This window comes from Megalopta genalis, unplaced genomic scaffold, assembly GCF_051020955.1.
Source record: "Megalopta genalis isolate 19385.01 unplaced genomic scaffold, iyMegGena1_principal scaffold0158, whole genome shotgun sequence".
NCBI classification, from domain to species: Eukaryota; Metazoa; Arthropoda; class Insecta; order Hymenoptera; family Halictidae; genus Megalopta; species Megalopta genalis.
Genome location: NW_027476227.1, coordinates 252,113 through 266,948, shown reverse-complemented (window position 1 = coordinate 266,948; position 14,836 = coordinate 252,113). Strand labels below are relative to the sequence as shown.

General features: G+C 38.7%; 1 protein-coding gene across 1 annotated transcript; it reads left to right on the top strand.

The window, feature by feature from the left end:
* Window positions 1–559: 559 nt before the first annotated feature.
* Window positions 560–3,626, top strand: LOC143262637 (uncharacterized). The gene is made up of 3 exons (XM_076528219.1): window positions 560–690; window positions 1,503–2,029; window positions 3,485–3,626. Exons 1-2 carry the CDS (start codon window positions 571–573, stop codon window positions 2,025–2,027), a joined length of 645 nt encoding a protein of 214 aa, XP_076384334.1. The 5' UTR covers window positions 560–570; the 3' UTR covers window positions 2,028–2,029; window positions 3,485–3,626.
* The last annotated feature ends 11,210 nt before the right edge of the window (window positions 3,627–14,836 follow it).

Here is a 14,836-nt window from a genome sequence, read left to right as displayed (position 1 = left end):
TCAGTCTTAATCTGAGTCCCATTCTCGGTTTCAGACCCATTCTCAGACCTATTCTCAATCCCATTCTCAGCCTCATTTTCAGCCCCATTCTCAGTCCCATTTTCAGTCTCATTCTCAGATTCATTCTTATTCTTATTCTCGCCCTCATCCTCATTTCCCGAAGCCAGTCCCCGCCCGTGCTGCTCTACGTCGGAATTCGGCACGCTCAGCACTATTGCGTTCCGGAAAAAAGTGCGTGAGCGGTGTCGTCACACCGAAAAATCGGTTTAAAAGCCAGCCAAATCGTCCAAGCATTCAGTTCGCTACGATTGTTCAACCGATTCTACATCGATGAATTCGTTAACAGCATGTCTGTGCGGTTTGTTGGTAGCTGCGATGGCAGTGCAAGCAATGCCAGCTGGCAAACTGGAGACCAAGATGGCCGAATCCTCGGCGATCAGTCCCAAGGATTTCCATTTGGAGGATGCGGGTGCTGAGAAGGACAGGCTGAAGAAGCAGGCGTCCTTCTGCGTGGAGATCCGTCCAGGTGCTCAAAATGGACAGCAGGTGTGGACTCAGGATGGGTCGCAGATGAAAATGCAGGGCCTGAGCGTGGTGCAACAATCGCAGGTGGCGCCACAGATGCAGAGTTACAGCTTCCAGCAGGCCCCGCAGCCTGTGCAGTCTCTGGGAGTCTTCCAGGCTCCTCAGGTAGCAATTGCGTCGTGCTTTCTAATTTACCGTGCTTCTCTCGACGCATAAATTCACTATGATCTGCATGTATCTTGATTTTGTGTTATTTCTTGAGAATCGTGAGAGATTTAAAGTTTTCGACAAAAGTTGTTCGTTTTTCGTAAGAGCTCTCATTTAGTAAATAATTCATCGATTGTTAATTTCGATCGATGAAAATGTACACGTAATTCTCCATTTTGTGTCATAAGTCTTTGTAATTATTTGTATAATTTAAAGGGAGAACTTATGCGTTCGAAGTTTTTTTTATCGCTTATGGTTACAGTAACACTTAATTTCTCGGTGATTCGAAGAATTTATTCGAAAAATTGATTCAAAGGATGTCTTCGAAACGTTATTCGAGAATTTATTCGAATCATTATTTGAATGTAACATAATTCGAATAAAACTTTACTCGAATCATTATTTGAAAGAAACTTTATTCGCGAATCATTATTTGAATAAAACTTTATTCAAATCATTATTTGAATTCGTTATTTGAATAAAGTTATATTTGAATAATTTATTCGAAAGATTAGTCGAATAAAATTTTATCCGTAAAATTTATTTTCAAACTGTACGAAAAAATATTCATAAAATTTATTCGAATTGTTCAAATGAAATTCTACTTGTATAATGTCCAACTCTGCTATTCCGCCATATCGTTGATTTCGTCGCCACTGTGAATTCTGTTGGCGTAGTACCGATCTCCAAACTTCAACGCTAATTGATAGTTCTTAAAAATTCGTACCGACGGAGCTTGTGTGTGTTATGAAATAGTTTTCCATCCTCAGGCATACGTGGTGCCCCAGCAGTCGTTCGTGGTTCCCCAGCAGATGATGCACCAGCAGGTGGTCCCTTCGGTGCAGACTCTGCAGATCATCCAGCCATCTCAACCTTGCCCTCAGGAGTCGAAGGTGCAGATCGTAGAAAGGAGAGTCGAGGTCCCAGCACCGACTCCAGTCCCCGAAGTGGTCACTGTAAAGCCCCAGCCCCAGCCCGAGAGGATCGTGGAACCGCAGACTCAGGTGATCGAGACCATTAAGCTGGTCCCAGTGCCCCCAGTTTGCAAGAATAAACTGGTTGTCGTGCCCTCCAAGCCCATGGTGGTCGTTCCTGAGCCAACTATCGTCAAGGTGCCTCATTGCACTCATCAAAGCGAAGGGATGACCTGCAACTGCAATCAACAGGCGATAAGGGCTGCCGCCGTAGGACCTGTTGATCACATGCATCACATGCACATGAGGGCTCATACTCATCCCATGCACCTTGGCAAGATGATGACTGACTTTCGTTTCCTCAAGGACCCAAAAGCTTAGAGGTAGGTGAGGAAATGTGTTAAATGAGCATTATTTAGGGACTTCGGAGTGTTAACCAACGCGGGGGTGCTATTGAAATATGAATTCAGGCAATTTTATGAATCTAGGGAATTTCGGTTTCATGAATCGGTGGCTATCTTTCGGGGATTCACAGTAAAACAGGTTAGGGAAGTTTTTGTTTATTTGTTAACCTGATTTTACGAGATTCACAATGTTGAATTCTGGGGGAAATTCTGTTTTATAATTGCATCAATGCAGAACAGAATTATTTGGAACTTAATTCAAATGGACGGGTTGACTTTTTTAGATCCAAGTTCAGGAAATGTGTGGTTATGTTTGTCAGTTTCCGGCACTCTGCATCGAGATTCCTTCAAGTTAGATGCTTGAGTAAATTGATAGTTCGTAGGGTTGAGAAGGAAAAATTTTCAATTCTGAGTCTAGCAGTTTGGGGAATTCTTGTTTTATGAATTGGTGGCTATCCACAGGGATTCGCAAAGTGGCAAACTAGAGAATTATTGGATTATAAATTCATAACAGTGCAGGTTACTTACGATATTAAATTCTAGGGGATTTTTTACTATGTAGAGCAGAATTGTTTGGACCCATATTCAAATGAAAAGTTGATTTCCTTTTTAGCTTCAGGTGTAAAAAATGTGAGGTTATGTTTAACAGTTTCAGACATTATAATATTGGGATTCCTTCGTGACAGAAGCTTAAGTAAATTAATGGTTTTTCAGCTTGAGATTTTTCAGTTTTTCAGTCCAGGAAATTTTGTGTTTCATAAATTGCTGGCTTGTCTCTGGATATTCAGTGTGTGGCAAGCTATAGATTTGATTTATAAATAGAATGTTTGGGGACAGAGTGGTGGTCTAGTGAAAATGTTATTTTTATAAGTCCATCTATACAGTAAATATCTATTTTAATCTTTATTCAAACGAAAAGTTGATTTTTTAGCTCTGAATCTAGTAAATGTGAGGTTACGTTTGGATACTTTTGCAGCACGACGTATTTCTTACACTACAAAATTAAAATTTCTTCTCTTCTTCTATAAGATGTTTAATTAAACGCATGATTCATGGGGTTCGGGCAAAATCAAAAAATATTAAACGACCTTTCACGAATCCGTGGCAGTTTAAGGCTAGGGAATTATTGGTTTATGTGCTGGCAACAGCGCCTAGGGGATTCAAAATGTGGACTTTTAGCAATTCATGTGAAACAAAATAATTCAAAACTTTATTTCATTAATCCTGAGTGATTTTTATTGAAGTTTCTGGGATTATTAAATAATAATTATTAAGGATATTAAATAGACGGGGACATTAAAAGAGGGAATTAAATTAACATTGCAAAAATTCGTTATCCGATGCGAGAATAATAATTCCAACAATGTGTAGATTTATTTCAGCGAGCCTGGTGAAACTGCGAAATTTAATTTCGGCTCATTCTCTGTATCGCAGATGAGCAATACACGTTGGATTTTCTGATGACTCTACAGCGAACGCGATGACGATCGATCTGTAGGACTCTAAAAGTAGATTCCGATGTAATGCTTCTGTACGCTCTGCGAGATCAAATAAAATGAAAAATTTGATGATACAATCACGTTGTTCAGCCGGCTAATTAGCCAACAACTCCCTGTAATAAATTTCCTACGAGCTAATTTAATTCCCCATCGGAAGTTTCCTCACCAATATTTAAATCTTCGGTCCCTCTATTTATTTTAAATTACGCTTTTCGGTTCGGCGGCTTTTCACGTGAAATAATTACACGCCGTTTAATTTATCTCATTACGTTCATACTTGCTACAATTACGTCATTGATTAAACAACGAACAGCCGTACTTTTAATAATGACTCGAACATTTGATACGATTTTAACACACTCCCCGGCCATTAATTCTTTTCAGTTTCTATTCTCATCGTTGTTTAAATAATTTATTAAATGGAAGGTATCGCTATTACGAAATATTTAAACAATTTCGCAAAATTAAGCTAAAAAAGGTAGTAGGCTCCTATATATTTTGTGACTTTTATATAAATTAATTTCGAGCGATGGATAAGCATATAATTTTATAAATTTGGTATACTTTGGGCAGACTTGGCATACTTTTACACTGTCCGACACGATTTTTGGGTTCCTATAGCCACTATGAAATTCTTGTAGAGCTTCACTCCCTGAACAAGAATCCGTAAACCGAATTACTCCATCACCCTCAGTTTTTTAAATAAACGAACTTTTGTAAAAACCCAAAATTTTCGACAAAAATGAGGTATTGCAAGAGAAAAGTAAAAACGTTAGAAAGTTCTAATTGGTGTTGAAAGATAGAGGAGTTACCAACTCCAAATACTCTGGTGTGATTTTTTGTGTGAAATATAACACAGTTTGGTGATTATTATCCACAGAAATATGTAAAAAAAAACAGAACATTGAAGTACTAAACAAAATTCAAATATTATTTACGAAAAGTGGATGCCGCATTGGATCTCTCCATCGGTGTCGATTACGCGTAGTTTCGGCCCTGTCAGACAGAGAGAAGCGAGCAGCGAAGCTCATGGCGGCAAAACGTCGTGTACATGTTGCCGTCGAACATTTTCTCGATCTACTCGAAATGTATATCGTTCCGACGCTTTTACCGGGCCGTTTCTTCTTCAGAAATGTCTACAGAATCCGATCCTGGGTAGAGTTTTCGTGCCGAACAAAAAACTTTTCGTAAAAAATACAAAAATATTGCGCAGAAACTGCTCACGTCGACACTTTTTTAAATTTTCACATTAATTTATTGTTATTTAGGACCAAAAACAATTAATAAATTGCATGCCATTATATTCGGGAAACTCTCCTCTATCTTTTAACACTAATTAGAACTTTCTAACGTTTTTACTTTTCATGCAATACCTCATTTTCGTCGAAAATTTTGGGTTCTTACAAAAGTTCGTTTATTTAAAAAACTGAGGGCGATGGAGCAATTCGGTTTTCGGATTCTTGTTCAGGGAGTGTCACAATCTTGTCGGACAGTGTAATTAGTGATATATAAATTGTGACAATTAATATCGTTTTTTAAAATCGTTTTACACTCTAAATTACATACACATAGCTTTACTATTAATATTATGGCATCGACATAAAAATATACGTCATTAAACGTGCAGCAACGCTTTTACGCTTTGAAAGATCTTCGAGAAACAGGTCTGTCAATTAAAAATATTGGAAAAAATTATGGCATTGGCATTAGAACAATTCAACGCATTCACATGATGCTACAAAAATGAATGCGCTTGGAAACAAAAATAAACGCGAACTTCAGCGAAGAAAAATAGTAAAGCTACATTATTACGATATACTAAATAAAAAATTATTATCATGGTTCGTACAAAGAGGGATACTAGGAGACCGTATAACCGATGCTCTTATATTAGACAAGGTGGCGGAATTAAGAGAAAATTTTCCGTCATATTCGGGATTTAAAGCGAGTCATGGGTGGTTAACAAGATTAAGAGACAACATGGCATACGCTTATCAAACATAGACAGGGAGAAAGCTAGTGTTGATCAGGATGCATCAAATGCTTTTATAATCGATTTTGAAAAGATGGTAGAGGAAGAAAGTATAAGTTTGGAAAATGTTTACAATATGGACGAAGGTGGACTTGTATGGAAAGCACTTCCAACAAGAATACTGGCTAGAGAAGAACGTTCCCGGCGAGATCGAACAGTGAACTGTTAGATCTACGGAGGTCGTAAGTCTCCGATTAAATCGTGTATGACACCGAGTCTGCGCGATTTCCTATGACTCTTTCGAGTGATACGGATGGTAAGTTGATAAAGAATGGTTTTAACATTGGCTGATATCAATAACACTATATTTTAACATAACATAACAATTTTTAACGCTAGGGTGACTAACTGTACTTGGCTTAGAATGAATTGAGTTGATGGTGAGACTATCGACGGAGTCTTAACCGAATTTTTTACGCGTTGATGTCTGGTTAGTATCTATCCGTTCGATGTCTGTTTTGTTTTTTAAGAAGATTCGTTAGGGGCGTGAAGTTTTCAATGAGACACTCGGATTCAATGTTTTTTCAAGTTTTCCGGATCTAGAAAGAGAGGCAGTCGTTTTGATATATTTATATTATATATTTATATATTTATCACCTAATACAGTATCTGATCTGGAACCAATGGATCAAGGGATCATAGGAAAAACAAAAAGGTGACCGCCCCGAAGTAACAGTCACTTGCAGGTATGAATCGTACCTGCGAGTGAATCTCACGAAGAATCCGCGCGTCTCGAAGGTTGACCGTGGCGCAGGTAATAAGACTGAGGAAAAAGTGGGTAATTGGGTAATTGGTGTTGTGCAGAAGGTAAGGGGAATACGTGACGGTGAGAGAATTTTGGCGACCAGATGTAGGCAGCGTTGAAGGAAATATTACAGGCAGGAAATAACGGCTTTTCGGTATAATTAGATACTATTATTACGGTCGCTTATTTGTTTGTGGAAAGACGCTTGCAGTACAGATGGAGTCGTTTGGTAATTTTCGGAATCTATTGTATGGTAGGGACGGTGTTGTGTCGAGCGGTCGAGCCACGTATGCTTTATTACTATAGATAGCTTCTATATACTTTTAACGCGGAACAACAAGTCTTAATGGACATGAGGCAAAAAAAGATAGAATTACAATTGGCTTATGTGCAAATGCGTTAGGCACACATAAGATTATGCCTATTGTAATTTATAAATATAAAAACCTAAGAGCTTTGAAACATGTACTTTCATTAACTTACAGGCAGGAAATAACGGCTTTTCGGATAATTAGATACTATTGTTAATTTTACTATTGGTAATTTTCGGAATCTATTGTATGCTTATGTCCCGACGGTGTTGGGTCGATCGGTCGAGTCGCGTATGCTTTATTAATATAGATAGCTTCTGTAATACTTTTAACGCGGAACAATTGTAGTTTCTAAGTTGATGATTTTTTCGAGCCGTCTTCTTTCCGGCAATAAAGTCATTTCTGCATTTTCGAGTAATGCACGCCTCATCGGCAGCATTTTTTATAATAGGGTCATTAGCACGCACCGCTTCGGTCGCCCGTCCAGGCTTTCTTGCTACCTGCGGCACTGCGTGCTACGTCACTTTTACATCCCCTTTCATCACGTCACTGGTCAATCAATTTCTATTCTTCGTTTCTTGTGTCATTGTGTCATTCAACAAAAAGTCTTAGTGGACATGGGGCGAAGAAAGATAGAATTACAATTGGCGTATGTGCAAATGCGTTAGGCACACATAGCATTATGCCTATTGTAATTTATAAATATAAAAAGCTAAGAGCTTTGAAACATGTACTTTCATTACCTGTAATTTTTAAATCGCAGTCAAATGCACGGATGAGTAGAACGTTATTTTCAGATTGATTTGAAAACCATTTCAAACCATCAGTAAAACAATATCAGGAGGAAAAACAAATATCGGAGAACGTAAAATGATGTTAAATGATTGCGAAGCCTACAAAATTTCGCTACAAGAAGAGGAAGATTTTAAAATTATATATTTACCATCTAATACAGCATTTGTCCTGGAACCAATGGATCAAGGGATCATAGGAAAAATAAAAAGAATTTTCCGGCACAAGCTTTTGCGACTTGTTTTAACATATGATCAAGGAATAAATGAATTTTATGACGATTACACATTAAAAACCTGTATTGACATTTCATCGGATTCGTGGTTCAAAGTTACAACAAAGAACATAAAAAATGCATGGAATAAACTGCTACATAATAATAATCCTGCTGGCCCATCAATTCAATCACACATGGGAGAGTTTGAACCTGATTGGCCAGAGATAATGAGTGCAATTACAGGAGAGCAATGCACCCTGATACATGCCACACAATTTTTATTAGACTGTGAGGAGGAAGAAAGAAGGAACGAAAACGAAAAAACAGAACTGCAAAATGAACCAAACAACCACAATAAATTACATGCGGCCCTTAAGTTATTGACATCTTACAGTAAAAGAGAACCACCTTACATACAACACCTTATGGAGGCATTAAAATTATATCTTTTGAGCAAGGATAAATTAAATAAGTAAGTACATACGTATTCATATACAATGGTAAAAATTTGCAGCCAATTTGAATATGAATTATTTACAAATTAATGTTTTTTTTTTACATTATTTGTTATTAGAAAATAGAGGAAAAACACCACCTTGTTATAACGACGTATTTTATTTATTACGTAATTTACTAAAATAAAATGAATTACAGATTAAGTATCAAGTAAATAAATGTTCAGTCTCATTGCAAGGCTGGAAATCTGTTTCGGTTTCCTTCCGTATTCAGGAAGAAGATCCGAAAGAACGAAATTATTTTATTGCGAAAAGGTGAAAGTTTTAGTATTTTAGGTGTACCCGGTGACTACGCGACGCATCCCGATTGCCATAGCCAGGGTGGTACCAGCGATCGCGAACTCTCTGACCACCCTTCGTACCTGCGAAAACTGTGACAGCAGCGCACCAATTTGCATCTGATCGATTGTACCAAACCATCGGAAAATAGCATTTAAAGCGACAAATTTGAATTTTTTGGGAGAATCAAATAAACATCATTGCCTAAACTTTTCACCATCGCACACCACGTGCATCTTGGCAGCGCATTACGCGCAACGTCTATCGTCTTTGATTCTATTGGCAACAGAAATATCTGTCCAAACTATATCACGTTTGGTCTCATTTGAATCAGAAATCGATCAGCAATATGTTAAAAAAAAATCAGTATTAAAATGTTAAAATTAAAAAAAATCTATGTCATTGTATTATGAGCTGTCTTCCGGGAATTCGAGTCAAAGGAGCCGGGGCGCGTGCCGCAGCACACGTGTTCACCGACTCGCATAGCGAGAAAATCGATAAATTACAGGGTCGCGCAATATCTCGGTGTCAGAAGTGGCATACTTAAGTCGCGCCAGGAAGAGAGACACTACTATACATGTATATACGGTCTAAGGACGTAACGCCCACGCGACACAATCTCTCAATAAGAGCGCGGTCCCTAGATCGAGACGTTCGATCTCAATCCATAAAACCGCGGTGTCACCAGTCTGGCTCATAACGCGTCACGGCTGTCTGGCCTCGGAAAGCGACGGAGAGGCTCTTCGGAATCGAGCAGATAGCACCGTAGGACCGCTGTCAGCCGGCAAAGACCGAGCACCCGGCGATCTATCATCCGCGATCCTCTCCCGGGAACGATTGTTAAAGAGTTTCGAATGACAGAAGGCCATTTGCGATCGATGGCCCATCCACGCGCGAGCGCGATATCGGTTTTTCCACCTAGAATTAGTATCTGGCTACGTTCAACCCCCCGTTTGATTCGGCAGCCGTTCCTCCCCCCCTCTCCATAAGAGACGAGAAGAATCCCGGGGGTTATAGGAAGAGGATTCTCGAGGTTCTAATCTCCTGATGGTCGGTCAGCTTAGCTTTTTACGGGGGCCGTATGAAAAATCTATCAGGGTTAAAGCGTCGCTGAATCATTGATCGCTTATGCACACCGGCGCGGCTTTATCGGATGGATTCTCCTGTGAGGAACCGTTTCCGAGCGGCGCGCCGCTTTGAAAAATTCAGCCGCGTACCGGGCACTAATAGAGGACTTTTTGCAAGTTGACGAGCCATCCGAACCGGGCGCGCCCGTTAATTATTTTATGACGCGACGTCCACGGGATTCGCGGCGATGCTGGGGGAGGACTTAGGCTGTCTTCCCACTTGGAACCGTTTTATAGCCAATTTCAATCGACCGATTTCAATGAAATTTTCAGCGTGTACAGGGTGTTCCACGTAACCGTTGCCACGATTTTTTCCAGCATCTCCGGCGGTCTAACAAATAAACGTTTCGAACAAATGTTACTCGGTTTTTAGCCGGCTACGGATTGCGATATAAAAAGCTTCGGAAAGAAATATTTTACGTAAAGAAATCAAGGTCACTTTCATTTTTTTTTAAGTTGCACAAGACGAATTCGATGACCTGTTATACCACGACCTTCGGATGACCTTGACGTAACACAGTTTTCAATGACAACATATCACTTCGTTGATCGCATTTTTTGTGCGTCAAGGTTGTCCGTAGGACATGGTGTAACATATCGTTGGATTCGTCTTGGCACAAGCTACAATGATATGAAGTAAAAGATATAAGATGCAATTTAAGAAAATGAAGGTGACCTTAATTTTTTGGAATAAAACACTTATTTCTGAAACTTTTTATACCGCATTATTCCGACTATTTTTTATTCATATTAACATTAGATTTACGGAACCCGTTAAAATGGCGTGTCACCAATTTTTTCATTTACGATTACGGCAAATGTTACAATAACACTTGTTGAGAATCAGAATAAACGTCTTATTGTTACTTTTATAAACTCATTTAAAACAGCTGTTTTTTGTCTAAAAATCTAGTATTAAATAAATATTCCAAAATGTATAATCTTATCTACAAACATCAATTCATCGAACAGTAGTATAAATATTCAACAATAACATTTTTAATCGTCGTAAAATCGATGATAATATTATACCCTCTGAAAAGCGTTCCGTAATAGGTACAGTAAATTCTCCTTAATTGATGCTCAGCTTAGAAACAAAAATGGACAATTTGGGAAGAAGAGATACAATTATTCGAGCTTTGCGGCTCGTTTTTATAGTTAACGATCGTCACCAGCTATAAAAGCGAGCCGCAAGGACACGAAAGCATTCTTTTTGGAAGAAAATTGCTGCTATATTTTTAGACATAATCATTTCAAATTTATATTTATTTATATGTAAAATAAAATTTGTATTCTAAAGATTTCTATGGAATTTTCAATGAAATAAACATCAATTATTAATGAATTGAAAATGAAATAAAAATTGAGACCATCTTCAACGAAAAATTTTAATTCTGACCAACGATGCCCTAAAATATTGGTAGCGGTACGGTAAATTTTGTTGGCGCCTCGGAGTCGCCATTCGAGTGCAAAGGGTTAGTTTTTAAAATCAATCGTACGTCAGCGGTGTCTGGCATTCTTCGAGCGTCATTTAAAAATGTTTATTGCTCCATGATATAGTAAAAAAATATACGGTTACGATCGCGAGAGTCTACAGAATCGTTCTACGAAAAATTCGTGCCTCTAGCGTCACAAGTTACACCGGGAAAAATTCTCAAACGCGATAATTTGTCTGCTGAAAAAGAAACTCATCTCCCAGCAATTCGAGTTTCAAACTGAAATCTTCGAAGAACCGACAACGAGATCGAGAAAAGATCGTCTCGCGACGTGTAAATGAAATCGGAATCTACGAGATAAAATTCATCGTCGGTTATCATCACGGCTGGAAGCGTGGCCGCGGCCTAATAAGTGTCCTCGAGCGGGTGGTTTCGCTCACCTCTTGGAGCTCTGCGCGCCCATCGCGGCGATCACGGCCGATTGGCGGGAAATTCGAACGGGGTTCCAGCGCGTCCGCGGTGCGGCAACAGCAATCAACCGAATAATTTAAGGGTCCATCGAGATAACGGTAGGTTACGACGCGGGTCGCGTCTGTATTTCCGGCATCGATGCGAACCTATTCGCTTAACGACGAGATTTCCCACGATGCGCAGCACGCACGCGTGCACAAATCGAGAGGACCGTTCGATACAGTCTTTTGTCCCACTGTCGCTGTTAAAATAACGTGATTCCGCGAAAGACACCGGGACAGGAGCGTAATAGAAACACTGATACCGAACCGGCCGCGGCCGGCCAATCGTCACCGATTTTACGATTTCCCGCTAGCTCCCGTGGACCCCCGTGGACCCCCATGAAACCAATATGGCCGCCGGGAAATAATGGGACAGTAGGGCAGCTCTCTCGCGATACCCTGTGCGCGTTTTATGCGAAATCAACTTTAAATTCATCGCGCCCCGCCAGCCGAGAATCATTCTCCCCGACGTGAAACAATTCGCTCGATTCCATTCGAAACGAGATTAGTTTTTTGGTTGATGCGCGCACCGGGACGAACATGAATTCTTCTGGAAATTTGGCGGTACGTCATGCGGCCAGAATATGCCGTGAAATATGATCGCCACGTATCTTTCTTTTGGAAAATTTTAACGTTTTCGTAGAATTTTTAGTCCGTTCTTTTCTATTTACCAGGTTTTATTCGTCGATTTTTATTTATGTATTTAACGTTGTTTTTATGTTGTATGGTTTTTAGTACGGTTATTTGATGCAGCAATGGCTCGAATGATTCTCAAAGCTAATTTAATAAATAATAATCGTGTTAAAGGACGTGAGGGATATGTTTGTTAGAGAAATATGAAGAATATTATCAATAAGATACTCACCCATTTAGTTGTAAAATCCACTTTATGCACGGAAATGTGTGGGGGATAGTGCATTGACCACATTTACGTACTTTGTTAATCTTCACTGTACACCACATGTTTAAAAATTTCATACGTTACAGACAAGGTGTCATGCACACTAGAAAATTAAAACGGCCGTCACGGTTAAATTACTTACTATTTCGGGTCCGAAAAATTAGTAAATATTCTTCAGACGTTCTAAAGTAAAGGTGAACAGCGTTTTTCTTAAAAATATCACTGTAAAAAAAAATCCGGAAAGTTCTCGCTTCGTGATTTGTTCAATACTTCGAACGCGGCTCGAGTCCGTCCCGACCATCTGTCAAAGCCTCTTTCTGCGGGCTCTCGAACTTCGCGCCGTCACCTCCCATTGGTCAGTGATTTCCGTTAATAAATCGTAAACAAAGACGCAGATTGCATTTTCGCAAAGGAAAAAGTTACTTCAAATGACCTCAGCTACCCCTCATTTTCGGCTGTTAGAATAATTTGTGGAACACCCTGTATATTTAAATCATTTATATATATTTTATTGAACATTTATTAGTTAAATATCTCGAAGTTCGAAAAATCGGCAAAATTAGCCCAAAAGTGATCAAAAGTAGCTTCCTCAGATAAGAAAGTTAAACAACGAGAGTTTTTTACTTCGTTTTGTCATTCCAAGTATGTAATAGCAAAATTGTAACATTATCTATTATACAGGTCCCTCTATGATCTAAAAAAAAATTCAAATCGTCTACTCTAATTTTAAAAAAGTTAAAATAGCACCTTGAAAAGTGTTCGAATATCAGTGGGAGTCACTGTATACATATAGCTGATGGCCGGCCTCGGCGACCAAGGGTTGTATTCGCGAGGCATTTTCATGCCCGGCATCTTTTTCGCCGGCATTGTTCGTCCTTGACGAATACGAGGTTCTCTGTTCTTCAGCAAGGGCGAAATGAACAGTCCTCCGAAGCATTGGCGGATTAATGCGTACTGGTGCCCGAGGCGCGATACAAAATTGAGATCCCCAATACGCTATGACACGCTATGACGAATAGAGCGATTATTAAAAAAAGTTTTATTTGAAAATAAAAACTTTATTTATGGCATTGAGAAATTAATTTCAATAACAGCTTTTCGGGACTTTTGCTAGTGCACAGTCGAATGCATGTGTAGATTTCAGCTAGCGACTTGCGTTCATTTGTCATATGATGAATGTTCAATGCATATGCATTGCATTTATATCATTTTACTACATGAAATAATATCACGTCGTTCGTTTCAACAGACAGCTGTTATATTATGTACAAAAAAAACAAAATACTACTAATTTATCAATATGTAATTTAATCAAAATAATACATGTTTGCTGGCTTTAAATGGACTTACATCATTTTCATAATTAGTCAATTGTAATAATCATTTAATTTCAGTTATGAAATTTTAAATATCATTTGAAATATATTTTCTATTAATCCATATAATTTTGTTTATTAATAATAACAATAAATAAAATAGGAGTCTCGTTTCTTATTTTGAACGTCAAATATATTTATATATTGTTAAACTTAAAATAAGATATTGTTATTATTTATTTACCGTAAATAACCAGACCCTGTTTACTCCCGGTAGGTTCTGCTTTCCCTTGCAAATCATAATTTTCATCAAGGCTCGGTGCGAGCCTGTTTACAATGGTTACTTCAATTGACTCATTTGCACTGACTCGGCCTAATCCGCCGCTTCTCTTTTTTTTTTTAATTTAACCGAACGAGCCAATCCTTGCAAAATCCGTATGACACGACCGGTCATCGCAGGTACATGTGCTTACCTGATAGCCGGCAGCGGTGGCTAATGGTTTTCCACGGGAGACGTTTTTATACCTGGCGCATCTTTTCCGGTAGTATCCTTTTGTCATTGTTCGTCCTTGCTGATTAGGACGTTCTGTCCTTTAGCAAAGACAGTATAAATAGCCTGCCGATGTCAACGGAAACACTTATTCTGCGATCAGTGCAGCAACAACCAGCAATCAGCAAACAGCAGTGATCAGTGCGAAGACTTCGGCGAATTTTCTCAGTTAATTTTCCCAGTGAAGTATAGTGACAATTTCTTAGTGAACTAAAATGGCATGGTACGTACATTTTTGCTATATTTTTCCGCGAACATTCTTCAGTCACTTGTTTTGACTAATGTCTTCCGTGTGTCGGGTATAAGAAAGAACAATTTATTTTTACGAATGTAAATATTTATAAATAAAATATATTTTTCATCGAGACACGAATCAACCTCTAGTTTGGCCGGATACGGAGAATTCTCCCTAATTGATGCTCGGATAGTGCACGAAGATGGACAAGTCGGGAAGAGGAGATACGATTATTCAAATTTTTGTAAATTGAAATCTTGAAAATTAGAAAATTTAAATACTAGATAATTTAAAAAATGTACATTTATATATATAGAAA